The sequence below is a fragment of the Chironomus tepperi genome, unplaced genomic scaffold (genome assembly GCF_022539635.2).
Source record: "Chironomus tepperi strain 1889 unplaced genomic scaffold, CSIRO-AGI_Ctep_v1 contig_364, whole genome shotgun sequence".
Classification (NCBI taxonomy): domain Eukaryota; kingdom Metazoa; phylum Arthropoda; class Insecta; order Diptera; family Chironomidae; genus Chironomus; species Chironomus tepperi.
Genome location: NW_027226486.1, coordinates 121,448 through 148,197, shown reverse-complemented (window position 1 = coordinate 148,197; position 26,750 = coordinate 121,448). Strand labels below are relative to the sequence as shown.

Here is a 26,750-nt window from a genome sequence, read left to right as displayed (position 1 = left end):
ATCATTCGTGTAACGATCGATTTGTTAGATGACGATGAGATATCGACATGAGACATTATAATTGTGAATTGAGATAAAAATATAGTCGATGCTCAATGAACCATGAAATTCATCATAGTCTTTAAATAGGGTTTTAATTGCGGATATGTATATATATACATACTGATTGAATGGATAGGTGAATAGATAAATATCTTGGATATCACGATATGCTTGTAAAATACTTTGTAACCCGTATCACATTTGCTTACTGTCTTTCTTATTTTTTGTGTCTCGTGTTTTCGCCGTGTTTCTTTAATTTCATATAAATATTAAAATTTATTGAACTATGCAATCGAACAAATGGAAAAATTCATTTCGGAATTGATTACATTTTTATTAGATTTATGTGATTTTGAATGGTGAAGTAAATTATGAATGGAATTTTAAGACACAAGATTATTGGTCAAGTGTATGTATGTGACTGCACATATGTGGAAAAAAAACGATGTCATATTCACACCAAATTTTCAATTTGGGTGAATATATTGTTTTTGGTCTATCACTGAAACCACTTTTTTTGATTTGCTGGATTACCCTAGTTGCCCCATATAGTTGCTAGCCAAAAGTCTGTGCCTGGGAATACCAATCCAACAGTGAAAACCGCATCTCATTTGGTGCTTCCAGTGCCGAGAAAACGCAAAAAATTTCTGTCATTAAGTTAGCAAGTTAGCAAGTTAGCAAGTTAGCAAGTTAATCGGTGCGATAACTCGTTTCAAACTCAATATTAAGACTTCGGGTTTTTTGCATCTGATAGATATCGGTTATGGCAAGAGCTGTATTGTTTTTGGAACCATAAGATGCTTCCACTGAGGCACACGATGCAAAAATCTGTCATTTTTTTTGCAAAATTATAGCCGAAGCTCGGCCGCATACTATTAAGATTTCTTCTTATCTTAATTTTAATTAAGTAAAAATTAAGCATTTATAAATGTGTTTTATCCATAATATTAATATAATTATTCAATACGTTTTGGCGTAATGCAATCGTAGCAATGTAAATACATTTTATCTTCATCATGTCATGTGTTCAAGTCCTACTGTTTTTTTTTTTTTTTTAATTTTTTTGAGTTGTTTCTTTTGGAACCCTTATACTTTGCCATTAATATAAATATTAAATCAGAGTTGCAAAACAGACACCTGTGACAGGCAAAAACCATACAATTTCTTGATAATTTGTATGGATTTGTAAGAAATTCTATAAAATGTATTAATTAGAGATATCTTTCGATATAAATGCAGTTTGCAGTTCAGCCCGGCTCGTATAGATCTATATTAGTACTGTAATCTACCCAAGTCGGGCGAGCGAAGCTCAGCCCGGCTCGTATGCTGATCTATAAAAGTACTGTAATCTGTCCAAGTCGGGCGAGCGAAGCTCAGCCCGGCTCGTATAGTGGTCTATATAAGTACTGTAATCTACCCAAGTCGGGCGAGCGAAGCTCAGCCCGGCTCGTATAGTGATCTATATTAGTACTGTAATCTACCCAAGTCGGGCGAGCGAAGCTCATCCCGGCTCGTATAGTGATCTATGAAAAAACTGTAATCTACAGTGTGAGTAGAAAAATAGTTCGAGCGAAGCTCGAACATTAACAGTTCGAACGCAGTTCGGACTTGGTTGAGCGAAGCTCACAAATTTTTGCGCCCTGAACGGAGCGAAGCGAGTGAAGGCGTGAAAATTTTCCCAAGCAGCACAAACTGCATTTATATCAAAAAATATTGCCGTGTGGAGAAAAATAGTTCGAGCGAAGCTCGAACATTAACAGTTCGAACGCAGTTCGGACTTGGTTGAGCGAAGCTCACAAATTTTTGCGCCCTGAACGGAGCGAAGCGAGTGAAGGCGTGAAAATTTTCCCAAACAGCACAAACTGCATTTATATCAAAAAATGTTGCCGTGTGGAAAAAAAATAGTTCGAGCGAAGCTCGAACATTAATGGTTCAAATGCATACTTCATTTGAATAATTTTAGTTACTATGTAAGTAATCATTATTTATCACATTTATTTGATGAATCTTTTATTTTGTTCAAGTTGTTTTTTTATTTCTTACTTTTCTGAACAGTTTTCTGATCTATGTATGGTGTGAATATTCCATGAAGCGTGATCCGCTTCATTACTAGTTTATTTATGACAACGGGTCGAGAAGTCATCGTAAGCGATTGCCTAATGTAATTTACAGACAAAATTGTTAACGATAATTGTGTATTTATCATTTGATGTCTTTAATTTGAAATTCCAATGGATTTCTAGGATTTTAAATTCCATGTGCTTTTGACTTTTTCTCACTTCGAAAAGTTTATTGTGATTATTTTGAGATTTATAATTGTAAAAACTGATTAAGGTTGATAAATTTAACCAAAAAGATGGCAAGATATGATTAGTAGCTTAAAAGAGCTGGGAAGTATCAGTTATCGTCCAAAAATTTACGAAATTAGGGTTTTTCTTCACGTGTTTTATAATAATCAGCTAAGCTATCTCACTTCGAAAAGTTTTTTGTGATTTTTACGAAATTATTTGTTGCTCAAACTAATTAAAGTTGATGAATAGAACTTAAAAGTTGGCAAAACACGAACAATAATTGAAGAAATTAGAAAATATAAGTTATGCTCCATAAATTTGCAAAATTAAGTTTTTCAACGTGTTTTGTAACAATCAACTAAGCAATTTAAATAAAAAATGATTACTGCAAATTAAATTAATAATTTCCTCAAAAATCCAATCAAAAAGTTATGAAACAGTTTAATAGCATCTCAATCATAATAACAATTACAATAACCTGCTTCAATTTCCTATCGATTACAAAGAGCTACGAGTCAATGTAACAATAAATTATGCGAATTAAAGTCCTCAATTTATTCTCCAAATCATAATTCATACTCCACAAAAGCAAAATCTTCAATTGCCCCAATAAATATAAATTTTTCATTCATTTGAACTACCGTTTGACCGTAATACATATATTCCATATATCGAACAGAACCGATACAATAATAATAATAAAAAAAAAACCAATTAAATCGCTTTAAGAAACACAAAAAAAGAAGTAATGTTCATGAATGAAAGAAAAACGATTTGTTACTATTAAATTAGTAATCAATTCATTCAATAATATTTTGCTTTACGGCTACATGTACATAAATTTTAGAAAAATTACCGTTTTATTTATTTCACGAAATAAAAGAGTTCATCGACTAAGATTCCAATTGTGTAGAAGAAACTGCAAGATGAAGTGCAATAAAATAAACTTTCTACAAATATAAATGTAAATAAATCTTTTTTTATGCGAAATAAATGAGTAAGTGAGCATGCTGGATCGGAAAAAGATGTAAGAAGAGTTGACTAGGGATGGGAACTGCTGGAGTATATGCCGTACTTTGTGGCTAAATCATGATAATTAGTCAAAATATGAAAATAAGATAGAATGAGTTGATAATGGTTCTGTTGAGATGTAGAGGCCGATTTTCAGGGTGAGGCGGCTGCCTGGTGTACTCCAAGGTATGAATTACTCATGCTGCTAACCTGAAGGTCATGGACTATGTGTAAACATCGCGGGTATAGCTTAATGCAATGAAATATCCTTAGATCCAGTTTTTTTGACATACATCCACCTCTAGACCGTCACTTAATGCATGCTCTAGGGTTTACCCCGGGGCAAGGTAAGGTGGTGGGGTAGATGTATACCAATAAACCGGCGACGGAGGGATTTTTGAAGTCAACCTCGAATTTTTAAGTGGTAGTTCTAAATTCCCATACTAGACCGCCCTTTTAAAACACCCTCGACTATACCCCATGTCATACTCTACTCCAGAATTCCCCATGTCATACTCAACAGCTTACCACCCCTCCTCACAACTAATCACAAAACAATAACGACACAATAGACAAATACGCGCTAAATTATTAAATTGAGATATTAAATTGCATTTCTCATTTATGTATGCTTCTTTTTCTATATATTTGTATAAATATGTTTATTATAGATAGATAGATAGATGAATGAATGTATAATTGCAAATTGAGATAGGAAATGTATGTGATATGTGTGGTGTGTATGCATGAGCTGAAAGATAATTATGCAATTAATCATTTCATATTATTTTTCATATGTGTCGCTCACTTAATTTTATTCATTATTTTCTTCTTCTTTTCTTTCTAGATCTTCAATTTCCAATTGACTTGAGTTGTGTTGAGAAAGACCACCCGTTTCTTGAGAAGGTAAGGAAATGAGATGAAAAAATATTGGATTTATGTTTGTTCCGATTTAATTTGCCTAGGGTACTAGTAGTGGATGTTGAGAATTATTTGAAATTTTAACGTATTTTTGAAATTTGAATATTTAACGTATTTTAGAATTTTGAATGTTTCGCGAATTTTTGAAATTTGAATTTTTAACGAATTTTTATATAAAATTTGGAAATTCAAATCTTTAACGTATTTTGAATTTTGAATTTTTAACGAACTTTTAAGATTTGAATTTTTAAATCTGGAACAACATAGCATGAAATTTATATAAAATAAATATTCAATTTTTCATTCATACTCTCTATCTTTACAGGATCAATTACAAGCGCTTTATAGGCGACTCGTCATTCTCAATCGTTCAGCCACAATGCGTCTTGATGGACAGTATAGCCGTAATGCCAGTAATGTAAGTTTAAACTCATTCTCCTTCTTTTCTTACAATTCTTCTTTTTTTATTATTTATTAATCGCATCGAGGCTACAACTTGCTTGTTGGTTTTATATTATTCAATATCAATTGGCGGCATCAGATGAGGAACGAAAAGAAAAAAAAAAAGACTTTTTTATCTCAATTTATTTGATTGATGATTCCAATTAATACTTTCTTTTGTTGCACATTCGTCGTGTGCTTTTTTTCTCTCATAACTTTATTTAATTTTTATCTACTTAAAAATCATTATCATCATTCAACGAAAAAAAATTATCATTTGACAATGGATATTAGGTTGTAGACATAACAACAATGTAATTCACATCAATGACGAATGAAAGTGAATTAAATTGAGATATGATGAGCTACTCAATCATAATGAGATGAAGAAGAGTAAAAATTGTGGTGAAATTGATGATTTTAAACTGTGGATAGAGCTTAAGCTTATTTGTGTGGATTATGATGAATATACGGTTAGAAAATTGAATATTAAAGTTTAACGGTTTTTTGAAATTCAAATGAAGATTAGAAAATGGGAAATTAGATTTTAACGGTTTTTTGAATTTTAAAAGACAAATTGAATATCACATTTTCACGTTTTTTTGAAATTTAAATATCGATCAAAAATGAGGAATTACATTTTAACGGTTTCTAGAAATTCAAATCTCAATCCACCATTTTTTCCCCAAAAATTTTTCATATTTAAGAATTTTTATCAAATTTTACCTTAAATTGACTCTTTTAAGTCACTTAAATCAAAAATTAAGCATCAAAAGAACGGCAAAGACTTAATTCCATCAATATAAACCTCTTTAACAGCTAAATTTATCAACATTTTATAGTAAATCTTCAAAAGCATCCTCACAAATCTCTTGAAATGACATTAAAAGCGTTATTTTGTGGTGTGTCATTACATATTGCTGATTATTTTTTGTTTATGCATCAATGAAGCTTGATATCGATACACATAAATAAGCATAATTATGTGCTTATAAATAATGAAGCTATTAGACTTTATTTTATTGATTTTTCGTTACTTTTTGGATGAGTATGACGTCTTGGATATAATTTTTTATGTTGGATATAAGCGATCAATAATTTTTGATGATGATAAAATGTGAGCATGGTCGATAATGTCTTGATTTGAGTTTTTATGTGCTGTGGATCAATAGTTGCCTTCGGAGCTTCTAACTCAGTGTTGGTCAACCATTTATTTTCTTACCGCCACACCTTGGTGGTAAGCCTTGACCGAAACCGCACATGGCAGACTATTCATAGCACTTCCTGGTATGTCTCAGCACACAGGTTGCCCACTACTGTTCTAACCTCAAATATTTATAATTCCCCAATCAAAATACCATGAAATCTCATCAATAATCCACAAAATCAGCTACATCCAGCCAATCCTCACAGCAATCATGCAATCAGACTCCACAAGGTTTTAAATTACAATTGCCTGTAGGTGCCAAAATAAATTCACATATGTGTTCAGACCTTTATGTTAATAATCATTAAAACAACAATAAATGCATCCATATCCACAAAAAAAAAACTTATGCTATACAACACCTCGATTACTTCATAGTCATGACGATGTCTCATTAACTTACGAAATATCACGGCTGTTAATATTATTTCTGTTGTAATCACTTACAGACAGAAAATATTGCATGAAGAGAAAACCGATGATAGGTGATAAGTTTTTTTTTTTATCACACGGCGCCTGCGACAGTGCCATTTTTGGTATGAGTGAATCAATTTGTAAAGATTAAATGTTGTCTATTTGTGGTTTATGGTGGAAGTTTTCTTGATATGTCTGGGAATACTGTTTGAACAGGATGCTTGGAGTGTTTTAATTGAAAATTTATGCAGTTTTTTTTTTTTGTAACGGTTTTTTTTAATTTGAATAAATTAGTTCTTGGGAAATTTTGCTCATCTCGAAAAGTTTTTCTGTGATTTTTCGCTGATTTATGTATGAAAACATTAAGTTTGCATTCGATTAGCTTTAAAAAAGTGGCAAAAGCATATTTACATAAGAGTTTAATGTCATATTCAAGCTAAACTCATGAAATTCATATAAAAATCATAAAAAAAAATCATGAAAAACACGTGTTTTTGAAAAATTTGATCTAGTAAACTAATTAAATTTCATCTTAAATTAACAGTTTTTATGAAATTCAAATTATTGACTTCTTAGAAATTTTTCTCACCTCAAAAAGTTTTTCTCTGATTTTTCCTATATTTGGCAGTTAAATTACTAGATTTTTGTTCTATTCCCTTTAAAAAAGTGGCAAGAGCTTACAACTATAACATTCAAATGAATAATTCATAGTAAACTCATGAATTAAATAAAAATTGTAAACACCACGTGTTTTTCAAATATTTTGATCTACATTGTAAACTACACAAATTTCACATTAACTTCATTGTTGCATAAAAAAAGTAACCTAAAGAATTAGTCACACAGCTTCTTTCTTGCGCAATCGACATAATTTCCATTGTGAAAAAAAAAGTGAAAACAAAGAATTAACCTTAAAAAGGAGAGAAAATAAAAGAGAAGCGAAACGAGAAGGAAAATTGTAAGACGAAAATGATGATTTTTTAATTTCACATAACAATGTATGATGCATGATGCATTAATTTGTTTGTAGATTAATTTAACTTTTACTTTCCGCTTAACTTGCGTTCAATTTATTATTTTTTTTACACATCTGCCTATCTGCCTTATGTTTATGCACATATGTACATCATATGTTTATGTGCGCACCTCATTTTGTCTAATATTTATGATCGTTACATGAAAATAATCATTTATCATGCTTGCATCACATTATTGACTTGTTACTTATTAATAATAATTTTTTAACACTTGTGGGAAGTTGGGCGGAAAATTTGAATTTTTCGTTGAATAATCGATTAGATTTACGAATTACATGCTGTGATTTATGTAGACTCATCTACCTAGCATCAACTCCTAACTTCAATCTAGTAAAATTTATATTTTTATTTATTTATTTTATCTCATCGTCATTCACATCCCATTTGGTTATTGCTTCACAGTTATTGTGCAGATTTACAAATTGTTGTTATGTTCGAAAGATCTTTTCTCATAATTTTAAAACTAATGAAAATAACAACAGTAACAAATAAGTGCAGCAGGAGGCCCTTGATGTGATTTTCTGAGAAAACGACATCTTGATTGAGTTGGGTTAGAGTTGATTTTTTCTGGAAAAATTAATGGGATTTGAGATGATTTGGGTGAGATTTTGGTATATTAGTTGGATTAATGAAGGTTGGAATTGAGTTCATTTAGATCACAGCAGTCGATGAAAATTAGAATTCATAAAAAATATTTAAATTCTGAAAAAACCGTTAAAAATTCAAATCCCAGTATTCCATTAAAAATTCAAATCTCAAAAGTTTGCTAAAAATTCAAATCTTATAAGTCCGTTAAAAATTCAAATTCTATAAAACCGTTAAATCATTTGGTAAATCCATCGCAATTCTGACAAAATCCACCTCAACATCATAAAACAGCCATAAAGCCAAGAAAAAAATGAGAAAAAAAATTACATAGAAAAATACCCCCCAATAAGACATGATCTCCAATACTTCATGTACCTATTTATGATGAGCTCAAACGAGAAGAACAGAAAAAAAAACAGTACAACAAATTTAAGTGAATTAATCAATGAAAGAAACATTTTTCACGACTCGCCCATTTCTCAGTACTTTTATTTCTATTTTATTTTTTAATGAAATTCAATTCACTTCTAGGCAATGGAAAAGCAGCTCACACAGCTGTCTTATTCATCTTAAAGCAAAATATATAAAATTGTAACACATTGAGTCTCTCAATACACAAGGAGATCATTGTGAGGCTAATGATGAGGAAGTTTGATGAGTTGGAAAAAAAAAAGTAATTAGTAACTAACATTGCGATCGCTGATCAATTAATTCCTTTAACTCACGATTTGTGTTTAATTAACTAGTCTCGCGCCTGTTTTTTTCTCTGTTTCTCTCTTTACATCTCCACAGCTCATTTTATTGTTGAATTTTTATAAAGAGAAACATTAAAGCAACAAGCTATGAAAATGACTCAGCATTCAACTTCAACTAGTGTCACAACACTCTAATTGTTTTTCAGTATATTTCCACTATAAGCCGCATTAATTCTGTATTATTTGCGCGAGATGATTCATTGTCTCTATTAAACTACAATTTTTTGCTATTTATTTAATGAAGCTATGTGCAAAAAGATAGAGATATACAGATTAAATATTAATAGGTGAATAGACAATTGTCTTTTTTTTGTCTCTCCTTCTCTCTCTCTCTCCTTTTATCCATGTATATTGTTGGCTTATATTATTTCATCGTCATGCTTACATTATTTCGATTGTCGCAAGACTAGAGGAGCTTTGCAGAAAAAAAAAGACACAAAAGCATAAGACAACGAAGTCAATGAATATTAATCTTTGTAATTTTTCAGGTCTATTATGTTAAACAGTTTTGTGACGCATTTTATAGGTTAGGATTAAGCGCCATAAGTTGATTTGTAAGATCAGTTGGTCTTTGTCTTTAAGTTTTGTCGTAATTTTTAATAGCTTTGATGATGAACTGTAATCCGGGGGGACGATTTCTTCGGTATACCATACCAGGTATGACACTTTACCATACCAGGTATACTTTGATACACTGTACCGTACAATCACCAGAGAAATTGGCCCTTAAAGCTCTTGCTCACTCTATGTTGTTGATTATACAGATCAATTATGATTCATGGCCTACTAGGTTTGCATCTGAAGTTGATTCCATTATCCGGTACTGGGAGGGCAAGTATAGGCGTTTTAGCCATAGTTTGTTCACTATTGCAATTAATACACTGCTTCATAGTGTATTCTAGACCTATAGTACTCCTGGACTCACTTACACAAAGCGTAATCCCTATAAATCCAACTCTGCATCTGACACAACATATTCTTATCTCCATTACTCGAAAATCATGTTTTTTTTCTACTTTATAAGCACTAATTTTCAATAATTGCCTACACTGCATTCATAGATATCAACTGCGATTCCATTAGTTGCTCAATAACTTCAGTTGCATATTCATTTTTATATATATCCAAATGAGCCTCCAATCCCCTTCATTCCACAATCTACTTTGTTGTTAAACGTACATTAATTTCCTCACTTAAAATCACTTTTATAATGCCCATTTCATTATTTTATTGTACTTCATTGCCCTTTGATGTTTATTTGATTTGCTTATTTATTTATATAGCAGACTTTTTTGTTTTGTTCAGTATGTTTATTGCTACTTGCGAAACATGAATCAGTAATGAACAGATGGATTAAAATTGAAAAAAAAAAGAGAATTAACCGTGAAGTGATTTCTGTTCATTACCCTTGCCATTTTGTGTAAGCTTTACATTGTTTGCGATTCAGGAATATTTTAAAATCAAAAATTGTTTTCTGTTCAATTATTTGTGATTGACTTGAGCTTGACTTGTTGTTTGCTTAATTTTGTTGATTGTTGTGCTGTTGTTGGTGTTCTTTAGGGAAGTTTTGGTGTCGGTTGTTGGCTGTTCTTGTAATTTTTACAATTGCTTGTAATTTTTACTTACATTCTTTCAATTTTCCAATATTTTTTCAAATTCCACGAGATATTGATTGATTCTTGAGGATTAAAGTAATTAAGTGGTTAGAGTCATCAATATTCTAGTTGATTCTTACCTTAATTCCATTAAAAAAGCTTAAAATTTCACAAATTCTTTAAATATTCACAATTTTACACCGAGATGACAAAAGTAAACAAACCGAGATGACCAAATCATTCTTTTCTGAACTTTCAAATCCAAAATAACCGTTAAAACTTAAATCACATGTTTCAACGTCTCAATAGTCATTATTTCATCAGATATCCCCAATAACAAGCTATTTACCGCCAAATTTACAACATAAAACAATTATTTACTCGAACATACATTAAAGCCAACAGTGAGCAAATAAATAAAAATTTATTTCTTCTTGTTCCTTAATGCTGTTCATAAGAAGCCAATTTGTTAGTTCAAAAAACTACATTAAATGGCAACAATGTGGCTTCAAAAATAATAATAATAATTGAGACGCGGGGAACAATACAATGACTCATGAATTTTTTGTATGGTATATCCATGTTTCTCTCACATTCGTTCAATTCCTTTAAAAAAAAGAGCATATTTCTTTCTTATTTCACTTCTTAATTTCGCATGACTGTCAAATTAAGACCTTCTTTAGAGTGCTGAGTGCAATGCACAGAAGATTAATAATGGACTCGAAGAATACAACGTGCCGCAATTTAAAGCTGTTGTCATCTTCCATAAAAAATAAATTCCCCAGATAACAATATGGTTGACCCCAGTCGAGTGCACGAGGCACTGAAAAATGTCTTGTCGGGTTATTGTTTTGTTATGCTGCTTATAATGCCAAACAATTGATTGAGACTTCTTTAAACATCTGATCGTTGTTAAGTGGCTATAGCTTCATTAAATTGCGTGAAAATAATAGTGTGCGATGTGTAAGGCAATTAACCGTATTTGGTATATAACTTCTATACCGTATGCAGCAAAGAGGCTACAGCTCATTTAAATAATTAATTAAAAGTGGCTTCATTTTCTCTTTTTTTAGCGCATTTTTTAAGGTCTAACAATGCAATTTATTATTCACTTTATTTTTTGGGCTGACTGCTGCGTTTTAGGTTAGAAAATCAATAAAATTGTTGATTTAAACGATATTTTGCCATAATTTTGGATTGCTTTGTTTCATTGTGTAGCAGAATTTCATTGTGGTTATTTAATTAAAGTGAAAAATCTTTTTCAAGTGAAGGACTTACGTGGAAAAATTACGAAATTTGATTATTCATTCTATAATGAAAGTTATTATGGAAATATTGCAATTTAAATTGAAAGGATTGCTCATGGTTGACTAATAGTTGAGTTAGCTGTGCTGATTGTCAATTTAATCGATTATTGTGACTCATTATTGACTTTGGATTAGATTATAGGAAATATTTGAATTCTAAATGACCGTTAAATCCAAAAAAATCTATTTCAATGCCAACTATGTCAATTTTCCATCAAATCCAAACAAAGAAGTCAAAGAAAAATGATCTTAACCTAGAAACTTCCCATTTACAGCCTCTTAATTCAATTACTGTCCCACAAAACAAAAAAAATAATGAAAAATGCGCTTCAATAATATTAATTAAATATAACGGATAGTAATTTATACTACTTTCTATCTTACCATAATTATTTTTCTATTACCAATATTTATGCATCATCTTTTAACTGTTTACATACGCAGTACGGACACTGGAGGCAATAGAAGCTGCAATAATAATAAAAACACGAAAAAAAAATCTCCTCCAATTCCCAAATGAGTCATTTAAAATGCGATTTATTTGTCTAAAGAAAGTGAATTGAAATCCAAACATATGTTGATTATTATTATTCAGCTTTATAAATGAATGTTTCATACTGTACCCATATATACACGCATAGACATTCAAATAAATAATAATGCCTTGTGTGAAAGAGATAAATTAGCGATTATGCGGCTTGAATTTTTCATTATCTTGAATATTTAACTATATCAATAAATGTAAAGAATTTACAAAAGAACTGGGAGTGGACGCTGTGCTGAATTGGAGCGTTTAAATGAAATTTGAATTCTTAACGGTCAAAATTAATTTGAATTATTTACGGTCGAAATAAATTTGAATTCTTAACGGTCAAAATTGATTTGAATTTTAACGGTTGAAATAAATTTGAATTCTTAACGGTCAAAATAAATTTTAATTTTTAACGGTCAGAATATTTTTGAATTGTTAACGGTCAAAATATTAACAAATTTGGAATGTCTAACCTCAAAATGAAGGATTTCTTCTAAAGTCTTCCCACCCTTACCTCAAATTGAGCTTCATCGCACAATATTTTTGCATTCATTTGATGCTTAATAGATTATTTCACAGAATATATATATATTAATATTGTACAATATTAAATGGGCGTAAAAAAATTGCCATCTCTTAAAAATGACATAAATGGGCTTTTATTTACTCTCCTTTGTGTATGCGACTTTCATGAGATCACAGCAAAAGCAGATCTTTAGATGAATTTGATGACGATCGTCAGTAAAATAAAGTTTTATTCGTGCTAATGTCCACCTTATATGTCGAGTTTTGAAATTGAATATTTATGATCCGAAATGTCTCTTTGTATGTCTAAATATGAATATTGATGTTGAGTCAGGTCGAATTCTATTGAATATTTTCAATCTCCAGTTCCGAAATCCGTTTATGAATATTTCATGATAATAACACAATATGAAGAAATTCCAATAGTTGGTAAATTAGAATTCATGACGAAAAAATTACATAAAATTCAATTTTAATTACGTATATTCAGGAAAAGGGAACTAATATGGCTTATAATAGCATTTCTAGGAGTGGAAATTTTAAATACCGAAGGGCATAAAAACAATAAACTGTGGTGATTGGAATAATAAGTATGTGCTTTGATTTTGAAAGGTCTTGTTGGTGAGTTTAAAGCTCAGTCTGTAGTTTAATGATAACGGAAGTGATAGAAAATTGATTTAAAATGTTAATTTGAATGATTTTGAGAGAATTGATTCGATTATAGATTTAACGGTCATTTTAGATTTGAATTTTTGTAAGATTGACTAAATTTCTGTAGTTTTAACCCCTTATTGAGCAATTTTTAAAAGTTTGATTGAATTACCAATTTAACGGTCAATTGGGATTTGAATTTTTACAATTTTGACTTATTTTTCGTAGTTTGAACCCTTCTTAAGCAAATTCTTCATAGTTTCAAACCCTTTGATTACATTTTTGTTAAATTTCATCAAATTTCAAGTTTTCACATTAAATAGTCAACAAATTGCAGTCAGTTCTATTAAATTAAAGTTCACAGTAGCCATTTCAAGTTCCAGAATCTAAAATTCAGCACTTTGCACTCAAAAAAGTACAAAATTCTCCTAAACAAACTCAATTCTATTAAAAAATCATTCATTTCATAAATTTATTCAATATTTCTATGTCAAGAATGACTACATTAGAATTTACAGCTTCATAACATTGACATAACACATCTGGTACAAGAATTATTACTGCCACACAGTTAGAAAATCATCATCATTCATCATTATACTTTAGACAATTCTCAACTGTAAAATGTCAACGATAATGAACACAAATTTGACAAGAACGTCCCCCAAAACATATATCCAAAAAAAATCACTTGCTCTTAATACTTTTATTTTACGATCATGTCTTAATGACAGTGTTCATAAACAGCACAAAGTCATCTCAAGTTACATTGAAATTAATAACTAAAGCTCAGTCATTCAATCATCCAAAAATGACTAACAAACTATGAAGAAATGACACCCAAACCAAAAAAGAAGTAAGATGAAGGAAAAGCAAAACAGCATGTCATTCACTGCTCGTTTACACGCATTTTACATGAAAAAATATATGTGTATAAATAATCAAATGATATCATAAGGCAGTCAACAGCACACGACATAAGAGACATCACACAACAAAAAAAAAGGCACAACATTAGTGGCCTAAAACTACTTTACAGTGCATAATTTTCATTTCTTTATATAAACAAAGTAAAGTGAAGTGAGTACTTTTTACTCGTTCAGCTGGTTTTGCATCTTAGATTATGTGTCGAATGTGCGCACACTGCAGTGGTGTATTAGGGGGTGAGGATGGCATGGGATGGGAGGAGTGAGATTGAAGAGATTGTCATTCTAAAGTGGCTTGAGAGCTATAGCTTGACTCTTTGGAGCTAATAGTGACTGGAATTGCATCACTAGGCATGCAGCTCAATGAACCGTGGCACATAGACTGTTCATCACTGTCCCTGGGCAACCAAACCAAAGGCATGCAGTTCAATGATGTGCCGTGGCACAAAGGCTGTCCACCACTGTCCCAGGACAACCAAAACAGTGTCCATGGGCAACCAAAATCTGGAGCATTGTCACAGCACTTCTTGGTGGTTACCCATGACCAAAAACGCATATGACATGCGGTTCATTGGTGCACTGGGGCACATAGATTGCCCATCAGTGCTGTAGGGCAACGAAACCTATGACATGCAGTACGGCAACCATACTCTAGAGTAGTGTCACAGCAAACCTTGGTGGTAAGCCACGAGGTAACAAACTGCACAAGACATGCATCTCATTGGTGAGCCACGTCACACAGATTCCTCACTCATGCTTCAGGACAACCAATCCCTAATTCCAATAAATTCTCGATACATTACTGACGCACCGCATACTGATACTCAATTTAAGTCACTCTTTTTTCTCATTGTTGTTGCGCTGTGCCTTACAAATAAACAACAGCCAACACGAGTATGGGTTGAATTTAAGAGAAGAGAAAAAAAAAAGTCATCGTCATCTTACACGAGATTGCAAATGCCATGATATAGGCATATAATTTTTTTTTTTTCGCGAAAATAATATAAGTAAATAACTAATGTAATACTTTATAAATTGTTTTGTGCTCTCTTTGACTACATAAAAAGGCAATCCGGCTACATCATGTAGACTGCATGGTGGCACAACTACATTACGATATATATGCACAATGATCTTTTGCCGCTATATATATATTGTACATATATTGAAAAGAGGCACGTAATGATACATTTTTGTATGTTACATTATTACCACTAAACGTTTACGTTTAAAATGGATTGAAAATTGTAAAGATTTGAAATAAACATGAATTAAAGTTGACAATTCACTATTATTAATTCCTTTATTTTTCCTCACTCGATCTTGCTCTTTATTCCACCTTTTCAATCAACATCTATTTGCTGTTATTTTGAATGTTTTTTATCGGAATTATAGATAGTCATTTAGATTTGAGGAATTGAATATTTTATAGGGGGAAATTTAGTGACATAGTTTTTGACATAACCTCAAAGTTTTGGAATTTTGAGGTTATGTTTTCGAAATTAAAATTTTGGACATTTGATAACCTCAAACTGGCTGAATTTTGAGGTTATATTTTGAAAATTTGAGGTTATGTCCTACAAATTATCACCAACTGCAGTTTAATTAATAAAAATTTCTGTAAAGTGAAGTAAATAGCAGAATTTTTAGGTTATCTGGTAAAATTTTGAGGTTATGTTCCAAAATTTTGAAGTTATGTCCTATAAGTCATCACTACCTCCAGTTAAATTGATGAAAACGGTAAAATATTCATAATTTTGGAATAATGAGGTTAAAAAACAGAATTTTGAGGTTATTTACTATAATTTTGAGGTTATCTCCTAATATTTTGAGGTTGTCCTAAATTTTTGACTCTAAAATTTCAATTTATCCACACATCCAGCACAATGTTTTATTCATTCCATTTTTAATTAATTCTATAAATGAACAATAATAATTACTCCCCATAAATTAATTTATTAAAAACAATTATCCCATAAACAGAATAAAAACATTCAGCACCAGCATCAATTCCCATCAAAATAGTCGTCAGTCATTCAATTCAAATCCCAGAGCCTTCAATCAAATAATTAACAATATCTCTTTTTTGACGAAAAAAATATTTAATTAGACTAAATTCTCATCCAGCATTTTTATCACTCAATATCTGCCATATTCCCCCTGGCAATAACAATTACAGAGCTTTTCAGAGCGCGCAATGAAAATTAATAATAATAGATTCAATGCGTTCCACTATGTAATTTATTAATGTTCTTTTTTACATTTGTAAATTTAGTGATATTTCAATTTTTTATACAATGAAGAATATGAGAGAATAGCTAATAAATGGAAAGAACTGAACAAAAAATATAGCTAGTTAGCTACATTTTAATAAGAATGCTTGCTTTTCGCTTTGTCTGGTTGATTTATTGGTTAATTCAAGGGAATATTAGAGTTGATGATCAAAAACACGTGGTTAGAACTGAAAATTTCAAATTTTAGACTCAAACTGACTTTTTGTTGATGGAACTGATTGTAAACATCTTTTGCCACTTATTTAATGCTATTAAACTATTCAATGCTTAAAAATATATCTTAATTAACTCAAAAAATGCAAAAAACTTTTCGAAGTGGAAGAATTTCCTGCAATTTTTCGAAAAACTTGATTTTTTGAATTTTCAAAGTTCGTTGGCCTTACAATTTAAGATTTATAAATTGAAACTTAGTAAGTAACCAACTTTAAATCTAAAAAATGCGCTTAGCTAATCAAAATTTCCATTAAATTCTACATGCATCATCTTCTTTCATAACACAATACAGAGCAATTACTACTACTGTGTTCAATTAGCGATTGAGTCATCATAAACTGAATAATAAAATGAAAATGACAAAAAAAGTTTGTTATGAGATGATTTTCAATTGTATTACATAAACAAATCAAAATATTTATTTCAAGTTGTATAACAAATTTTTTTTTCTGTACAATTTGTACTTAAAGAGGACTCATTGTAGGTTTGTGTTTTTGCTCTGCATGTGTGGCAGAGATATTTGTTTGCAGATGAGATTTAAATGGGCTTGAAGTGTTTGCATTTGAAATGGATTTGCATTTGATTGATGGAAGCGGCATGGCTTTGTGTTTTAGTGACTTATTGGATTAGGAATTTGCGAATATTGAGAATTGGGACTTGAACCTTTTCCTGGGAAGTCAATTTGGCAGTTTTTCAGAGAAATTCATTAAAAATCATTCAAAATCACTCAAAATTAAGCAACAAATTTGAATTTTTCATAAATTACAGCAAAATAAATTAGTTTTGACTCAAAAATCACGCAAAACGTGATAATTTTCACAAAAAATTCCTAAAAAACCTGTTGAAATAATTTCAGCACTTAAATGACTTAATTTCTTTTAAAATTGCGTATTGCAAATTTAAATTACTGCAAATTTTTTTTAAAAATGCTGTAATAAGCTAAATTATATACACAGCAAGTGAGCACAGTCAGTGATCAGTTAATTAAATTTACTGTCATTTTAATAAATCATTAGTTTATGAATGAACCTAATGTTCATGATTGAACGTTCAAGATTTAATCTGGTTTGTAATTTTTAATGTGTTTACAATATAAATTATTATAAAATAATTGGATTGGATGAAATTTTTTTGCTAGACTATTTGTGAGTGGAAAATAATGTTTTGAAATAGGATCATTATTTAGTCATTTTAAAAAGAATATAATTATAATTGGAAAAATTTAATTTTTTTATTGATTTTAATTTTTAAAACATTAAAAAAATTAAGCATAGAATTTAAAAAAAAAAAAAAATTTGAAAAAAAATTGAAAATAAGTTTTTAAAAAATTTAAATATATTTTTTAAAAAAATTGAAATTCAACTATTAAATAATTTGAACTTAAATATTAATTTACAAAAAATTTTAAAAATTTAAAATCAATTTTTAAATTTTAATTTCGTAAAAAATTAAAAATTTCAAAAAATAGCAGATTTTTTCTCTTATAACCAAATTTCATATTCATGAAATAACTTATGAGATTCGAACTCTGGATCTCCTTTATAATGTCCCTACATTCTTACAATTTGAGTTATCAACTCAATTTAATTTTGAATTATAATTGACAGAATTCCATATTTAAATGCATTTTTAATTCTAAAACATATAATTAGTTTCAACTCATAAAGCTATTTAAAATCATTACAGCTTCAATAAAATTTTAAAAAAATAACAATTTTCTTATAAATTCAATGAAATTTCTAGCAAATAACTTTTATCTCATAAAAAATTTCACTGTCACTAAGCACGCAATAATTAATTAAAAACATTCTCTATTAGACCTAATTTCCATAAATTCATCTCCAAATATGCATAATGCAAATTCTCCTTCCTTTCTAACGCATTCTATCAATTCATAGACTGCCATCTCATGGACACCTGCCTTTACTGACTGTTTAAAAATAAATTAAATCACATTTCCTATTTTTATGTAAAATATTGTACTGATCAAGATTTTCTAAAGGAAAATGTTTGCTGTTTTTAGTGATGCGAGGGTGTCTAACAACCTTCCAACTTCCTCTCAATTATTTTTCTTTCATGCGATCATCATAAAATGAGTTTTGCATGCACTTGGTGTAGCATATTAGAAAAATTCGCAGAGTTGGAAATTTTGGAAAATTTTGAAAATTTAACTTTTTTAATAAATTTTTTGATTTTAACTTTTTTCTACAATTTTAAATTTTTCAACTTTTTTTGAATTAAATTTCAATTTTTTCCAATTAAATTTTAATTTTTTCAAATTAAATTTCAATTTTTTCAAATAAAATTTCAATTTTTACAAATTAAATTTCAATTTTTTAAATTTTTAAAAATTAATTAAATTTTAAATTTTTAAAAAAAAATGAAAATTAACTTTTTAAAAATAAAAAAAAAATATGTTTTTAAAAAACTAAAATTCAAAATTTAAATTTTTTAAAAATTTAAATTCTTAAAATCGCTAAATTGCACATAAAATTCAACTCTGCACCACCAACTTCAAGAGTCTGAATTATAAAAATACATTTATTGACATTAAAAAAACTGATGTGAAACTAAAACTTAATCCCTAGAAATAGTTCCAACATTTTATTTTATTGGACATTTAACGCATGGTGTAGAAGAAAAAATTTATATCACTTAAGTCAAATAGCTTCTCAAAATCACTCAATGTAATATTTTTTTTTATGACTATAAAGACATATTTTTCAGTTAAGTAGCATGATAGTTTGATGCTTAGTTTTCTTCATAAAATGACATAAACATGTCTTCTTCTTGTCTTATATTAATGCCTACGATCATAAATTCTCGATGGATTGTGTGAGGTTGATAGAAAAAAAAAATATAAAAATTATATTATTGGATGGTTTGGAGTTGGCATTGGATGGAGTTTAAGTTGGAAATTTGTTAGCAATTTATTAACTGTTCTTGAGAATACAGGGAATAATATTAAAAGAATATTGAATTGAAAGGTTCGAAACCTAAGATTAAACTTAAATTCTTGAAGCTGAATCAAACATTTTTTTTTATATTTTGAGGTTCAAATCCCAAAAATTTTTTAAATGGAGGGTGATAGGTGTTGAGTTTGGGATAGGAGGTCAAAAATCCCCACAAATATCCTCATTCACCTGCTAGATTACCTAGTAAGAATTAGAGCTAGTCTTATTGAGGATCAGAACCTTAGGGAACGTTCAGATATGAAGGTCTACAATGTTGCGAATGAGCAGAACGCACCAGGACCCATTGCCGGTTTTAGAGTTTTTCAAAAGCTAGATCTTGTTTTAGATAAATTCTGTCAGTTTCTTTTGACTTTTGCATTGTTGGACACACAATAAGTCCATGAGCACTTAGCTCCCTTATTACATCCATCAAATGGACTTATCCATTTTCCATCTCAAATCACTCACTAATGTAAAGCAATTAAAGAATCAAATAACGAAAAAAAAAATGATATGTATAAAGAAAAAGAATAATTCAGTCACAATGTAGGAGGGCAATAAAGAGTCTCAAAAGTCACACACATAAGGGAATTAAGAGATGAATCAAAAACAGCTCATGAGACGCAGTCAGTAGTAAATTATTTTTTTACACACAAAATATTGAACTCGAAATATTGCACAAGCAATAAGTTTTATCGATGTCACCAAAACAGCTTGTATGATAAATTTTATAAGCCAAGCCTATAACTTACGGTTGTTTTATTTTTTTTGCAAATAAGTACACAAGTTGACATTATAGTTTGTACAGACATATACACACGCGAATAAGTGTGAGAGAGAGAGAGAGATGAGACATCACTTTATGAATATAAATGTACACAGCGAATATTTAATGAGCTACGATGAATCCGAAGGTGCCAATGTAAATTTATTTATGACATGAGTGAAAATATTTCTTAAAGGGCTCGATTGCAATTTATCTGACAATATTTTATAGTAAATGTGAAATGAAAAGAGCAACAAGAAAACATGTCTCAAGTTGGTTGTAACCGACATAAAGTCTAGCAGTGCTTTTTCTTCTTTTTTTTGCGTCTTTCTTGGATTTTATTATTATTTTCTTCATTCACGGTAAATTGTAATTTACGCATATATTTTGCAGATCGCGTAATTTGTTTGATTGGTTGGTGAAAGGTTGATGTAATGTTAGACATTTTGTCGGAACTGAGTGAATGAGTTATTGCTGTCGTTTTGTTATGTTGATGCTTCAATGATTTAGGAGTGATTTTCATTAATAATGTTAGAAAAGTCGTGTCTACTTACTTTGTATCAGCTATTTATGCTTCTAAATTATTTTAAAGTCTTAATTGGACGTTGAACTGACTGGAAATCACTTGAATTAATTAATTTTCACTTAAAACACGTTTTTGAATTGAATTTTGATAATTTTTGTTTACATTTTCATGAAGTTCAAAATTTGAACCTGAATTTTTTGCAGGCAAATTTCAAATTTTTAACGGTTTTTTGGAAGATTTCTTTGGTTTTGAATCAAAGTAAACGTTGTTTCCTTGTCAATTCTGTCTTTATCATCTCCAACTCCTCAAACTGCGCCTTCATCACCAAATTCTCAACCTTGTAAATTATTAAAATAACATGACCTGCTTTAATGTCCACTACATGAAAAAAAAGAAGCATAATGCGTCAACAAGCGCGAAACAGATGTGAAAAAAATAATAAAAATTCAACAACAACAAGTCAGTCATTTAACCAGCAGTTGCCTGTTTGTTATTTAATCACGGTCAATCTATAAAATGTACGATAAAATACACAAAATTGATCGATATGAAAAGAGAAAATGAATTGAGCAGATGACAAGCTGAAAAGTATTCAAACAATTTTTTTTGAGGCTTAATATGGGGGAAAAACTTGTAAAATAATGTGCAGTAAGGCATGTAGTGAAAGGTCATTTAGTCAATCATAATTAACATTGTGTCATGCTGTTGTAGGTGTTTGTGTAATCAATGAAAATGACAGCTTTATTTGAAATGAAACAATTTTTTTTTTATGTCTATTTCGTCTACATATTTCATGTTTATTAAGTTAGGAGAGAGAGAGAGAAAGATATGGAAAAAATGCTACTGGTTCGTTGATTGCTTTGTCGCTTGACTATTTAGTTGACTCAAAGAGTGTGCTTTAAAACCATTTATGGATGTAGTTTGTTGCACATAAAGCACATGGGGATCATGATTGGAAGTTGATGTAGTTTGTGACGGCGGGGAATTTTTGGATTGGAGCGCATTGTGAAATATTGATATTAAGGCTCTTCTCTGCGGAGTACAGCGTCGGGGGAAAACGTCAGCGTCGGGGTAAAGCGTCAGCGTCGGGGTAAAGCGTCAGCGTCGGGGTAAAGCGTCAGTATCGAGATAGTAAAGCAATAATGCGGGGCTGTTGTGCTGTTTGGATGATGATTATGATTAGTTCCTATGCTAATCCACTATGAATTGTAGAGAACTAATAAATCAGTAGTCCAATCCATCATTCTAATTACCAGAATATCAGCATGTCCATGTCAATACCAATACGATTGACTGACTTCCTTGCTCCTCCAAGTTGTCATCAATCTAACAAAAATCAAACTGACTGAATTGCTGATTATTCAAAGTATGTAAATTCAAGTCGAGAACATTCCACTTGCCACAATAATCAGCATTCTTAGTCAATCCAGCAGATCTCGATCATATCAAGTCCAATCATCAGTCATTTAAATTGAGATAATTTAAAACGTGATGCTGAATAAAATAAAAGAAACAAATCACAAGACAAGACAAGCCGTCAAAATATCACTTAACCGCCAACTCCACATTCTGGATATACAAAAAAAAGAGAGGAAAAATAGTAAATCAACGAAACATCTGTGGAGAGCAATAACAGCATTAAGTTGACTATTTTATTGCAGCTCCACACTCATAATATCATATGACTTTATGTAGCATGAAAATTGTAATAAGTAGCAGTAACGGCAGCAAAACTATGCTAACTGAATTAGCGAGAGTGAGAGAAAATTTTTTTTATTATTTATTACAAATTGTCAGCCGTCCACAACTGCACATATACTCATATATATTCTGCTTTCCTCCAATTGCTTTCTAATGAATTTATAATAAAAGTAATTCTTCTCATTTCTATACTTTATATCGTTTAGAAACGACGCGAGGATTCGGATGAAGACGTTTGTGCATTAAGTAAAAATTGGACATTTCAACCGGAAATACGACGATGGTCGAGAGTTGGTGAAATGGGACCATTGAGTTTGAATTTGCCAAAGGGTGAGACATCGAAAACATCATCACGCGAATCAACGCCTGAAGAGTAAGTAGAATCAGTGAAATTGTTGGGTATTATTATGCTTAGTGAGAGTTTTGTGTGTATTTGATAGGAAATGGATGGAATGAAACGCAGGTTAATGGATATTGTGGTTGATTGTTGTCAATTCAGTGCTGAATCAGAGAATAAGAGCATTAGATGCAGCAAGTTGATACTTATTTAGCTGAATTGATTAGAGTTTTGGAGACATACGGCTAAATAGTGCTGAATATGATAATTTTGTAAAGAATTATATCAAAAGTCATCAATAATAAGCTCAAACAAGCACTATTCAGCTAAATTTAACACAATTCTGCTGAATTCAGTACTATTAAGCCCAATCTTCCTTTATTCAGCAAAACATCTTTTGATTTAAATATTATTCAGCTCTGGTAAGCACAACTCAGCTCAATCAACTGAATTCAGCATTATTGAGCGTAACTCAGCTGATTTGTGCTGAATTCAGCATTATTCAGCTAAATTGACTCGAATTCAGGTCTATTAAGCTTGATCTCAGCTCTAATAAGCACAACTAAGCTGAAATTGTCACTTTTAACTTGAATTTCATAATATATATCACCTGATAACTTATAACCTCAAAGTACATGCAAACCTGAGCAACATTGTGTGACTGCATACATATTATCATACATCCATTCCTGAAGTGAGAGTGAATGAATTAGTGCTACAAATGTGTTAATTGGAAATTATTCATTCTATATCTATTTTTTTTTCTTATTTTTCTCTTATTTCTTCCTCCTTTTTGCGCCGACAATTTGATAGATTCGAATTAAATGTACCGCATATGAACTTAGTTACTGCCAATTATTTGTCAGTGCCACCTGCTGTCAACTCACAAGCAACAGCACAAGACTCACCACAGGCTAATAATAATAGCAATAATAATATAAATAATAATCTTAAACGATCGGGAAGTGAGAGATTGAGAGATGGAGCAAAAAATATTTTACGACGTGTGGAGTCAATTAAGTCACGTCGCAAGAAGAAAAAGAATCGTGAAGGTGTCGTAATTAGTGGTCCAGTGCACTTAGACATAATGCAATTACATGAAAAATTTCAAAATTTATCATCATCAAAAGACATCAAGACATGCCGATCGAGTACAACATCGCCACTTGTTGGAAGTCCCGTCAACAGCTCACCAACACCGTTATTTTTATTTGCTGATCCAAAAATATGTCCAACGACAGACTCACATTCCGCTACCATGTTTGGTCAACATTTATCACCATATCGTAAAGGTCATCCGGCATCTCGTACAAGTCCATTGCACTTTTTCTCAACGACATCAACACAACAGCGGAAGCAACAGCAACCAAATGCTGATGACTCATCATCATTATGTAGTGAGGTCAGCCTGGACTCAAGTAATGAGAGTGCTGAAAAGAAATTGTCACCAATTGGACGTTACTTCCATCATCATCATAAGAAGCATGATGATGCGACAATAAGTGGTGCACAATCTGATACAGAAGCATGTCATGTATCACGTTCACAAACGAAAAAGAAGTCATCAAAAGGAAGCCAAAAGGCAAACACGATAGCACGTGGCGGTGGCGGTTCCTTAAATTTAGGTCGCGATTCAAATCGCTATCGTGAGAATCTCAAATCACGTCGAATATTTCGATCGAGAAGCGCCGTTAGACATTCAACTGACTGTAATGATAACGCTCAGGATGTACAAGCATCAGCCAAGAGTAGTTCAGTAGTGCGATGGCATAGTTTTCGTGCAACAACAAATACAAAGCGTGATTTTAATGACGTCGAAGGCGTGTCACTATGTAAATTAAGTTGTGGGCAAATTGAAAAGCTGAGAAAGCTTGCACTAGTCACACTAACGGGTTACATGGAAAGGTATAGGCTTGTAAAAATTGTTATTGATGATGATGATTTGCATGACAAATTTAATCAAAATGAATATGTGAATGAGAATTGCGGGGAAAAAATGTGAGATGTCTTGTTTTTAAAAAGATTGAGTTGGAAATGACTAGTGATGTGATAATGGCGTAGCGCACGATGTGCTTTTTGCGATTTTTCATGGTCAATTTGCAGTTTGTTTTGAGATTTGTGATGAAATTTTCATGCTTAGTTGGCTTTGAACTTTGTTTAGATTTTAAAGTTCAAAACAGTTCAAAATTTGAATTTTTAATGACCGTTGAATTTCAAAGTTCAACATTTGAATTTTTAATGACCGTTAAAATTTAAATCCCAAATGACCGTTTAAATTCAAATCTCAAATGACCGGTAAAATTCAAATTTTAGACGACCTTTAGGATTCAAAACTCTAATGAACATAAAAATTCAAATTCCAAATGACCGTTAAAATCTCAAACTTGAATCACATCATTTAAAGACATTTTAGTCAGTTTTAATTCAAAAATTCCTTGAATTTAACTTAAAAATTCCCCCATTATTCCAGTCTAAGCACATCAATCACATTACCTCATGCTCAATTCTTGAAAAAATTATCGCTATTAAACCTCCGCTCATTCTTAATTTATTCACAAACATCCAAATGATGAATTTATTATAATTTTTCTGTTTCTCACTCAACACAGATATTGCCCGACACATCGGACTGGCTGGAATTGGGAACTACCAAAATTCATCAAGAAAATTAAAACACCCGATTATAAAGGTAAGCGATGAGTCAATGAAGATGAAGATGAGTCATCATTTCACTCGTGTTATTCTGTTTATGGCTGAATGTAAACACAACATTTGAATACTTATGAATTATAATAAATTCAGTGAAATTGATGATGAAATCACTTTTTTGTAACTTGAAAGTGAGAAAAAAGTGAATGTGGGGAGGTTTTTTGGGTGAATCGATTGGAAAGATTTTAATGAAGCTGAAGGAAGCGAACTTTTATGGGCGGATTTTTCGAGTATTGCGAAATTGCTGGATGTTTTCGATTTATTGAGACCGATAGACACAATACGTATTATATGGTTGGCACATGCTTGCTATCTTCATAAGTATGAAATTCATAATTTAACGACTTTTTGAAATTCAAAAATCGACAATTTGTTAAGATTCTAAAATTAACGACTTTTTCAAATTCAAAAATTAACGGAAATTTAATTTTTGAAAACTGATTCAGCTGTCAAGTCTTGTATTCTTCGTGACTTTGTTCATTGGTCATTCGACTTGATTCTGGGTTGCTCGTCATTCCTCTACCATGTGCTTTTCGGATATACTACTATAGCAAACAGCTAAACCTAAAACCGGTCAATTGAAATTTATGATTGTCTGCCAAAGCATACTCTGATCGTTAGTCTTTCAAGAATCACAACTGATTCAGCCTTGATGAAATCATCTCAGTCTGGTCGGCAATAATTCAAATCCTATAAATTAACCCTAATTTATTGCAAGCATAACAAAACTCAATTTTACTTCCAAAATAGTCGATAACAAATTTACTCAAAAATTCACACAGTTCAGTGTTTATTCAGCTTTAAACCTGTTGATGCAAAATGTGGTACATTCAAATTGAGTCTATCTAGTCCAAATATAGTCCATAATGCCTTATTTACATCTCTATCCATTTAATATAAAAGAGAAAATCACCGAATAGTCAACCCTAATAAATACATTAAATAGTTAATCCAATTTGTTGTTATTTTCCATAATCTACATGTACATGCTTACTTACGTAATTCAA

The 26,750-nt window shown here is 30.8% G+C and overlaps 1 protein-coding gene across 13 annotated transcripts in view; it reads left to right on the top strand.

Annotated features, from left to right (window-relative positions):
• The window catches only part of cv-c (crossveinless c), a 135,883-nt gene that overhangs the window by 101,075 nt on the left and 8,058 nt on the right, over positions 1–26,750 (top strand). For all 13 annotated transcript variants that reach the window (XM_070646604.1, XM_070646611.1, XM_070646609.1 and 10 more), the window contains 5 exons: positions 4,192–4,250; positions 4,591–4,683; positions 22,904–23,070; positions 23,848–24,939; positions 25,644–25,723. In XM_070646604.1, coding sequence (XP_070502705.1) covers positions 4,192–4,250; positions 4,591–4,683; positions 22,904–23,070; positions 23,848–24,939; positions 25,644–25,723 — 1,491 coding nt within the window. The remainder of the gene's footprint in view (positions 1–4,191; positions 4,251–4,590; positions 4,684–22,903; positions 23,071–23,847; positions 24,940–25,643; positions 25,724–26,750) is intronic.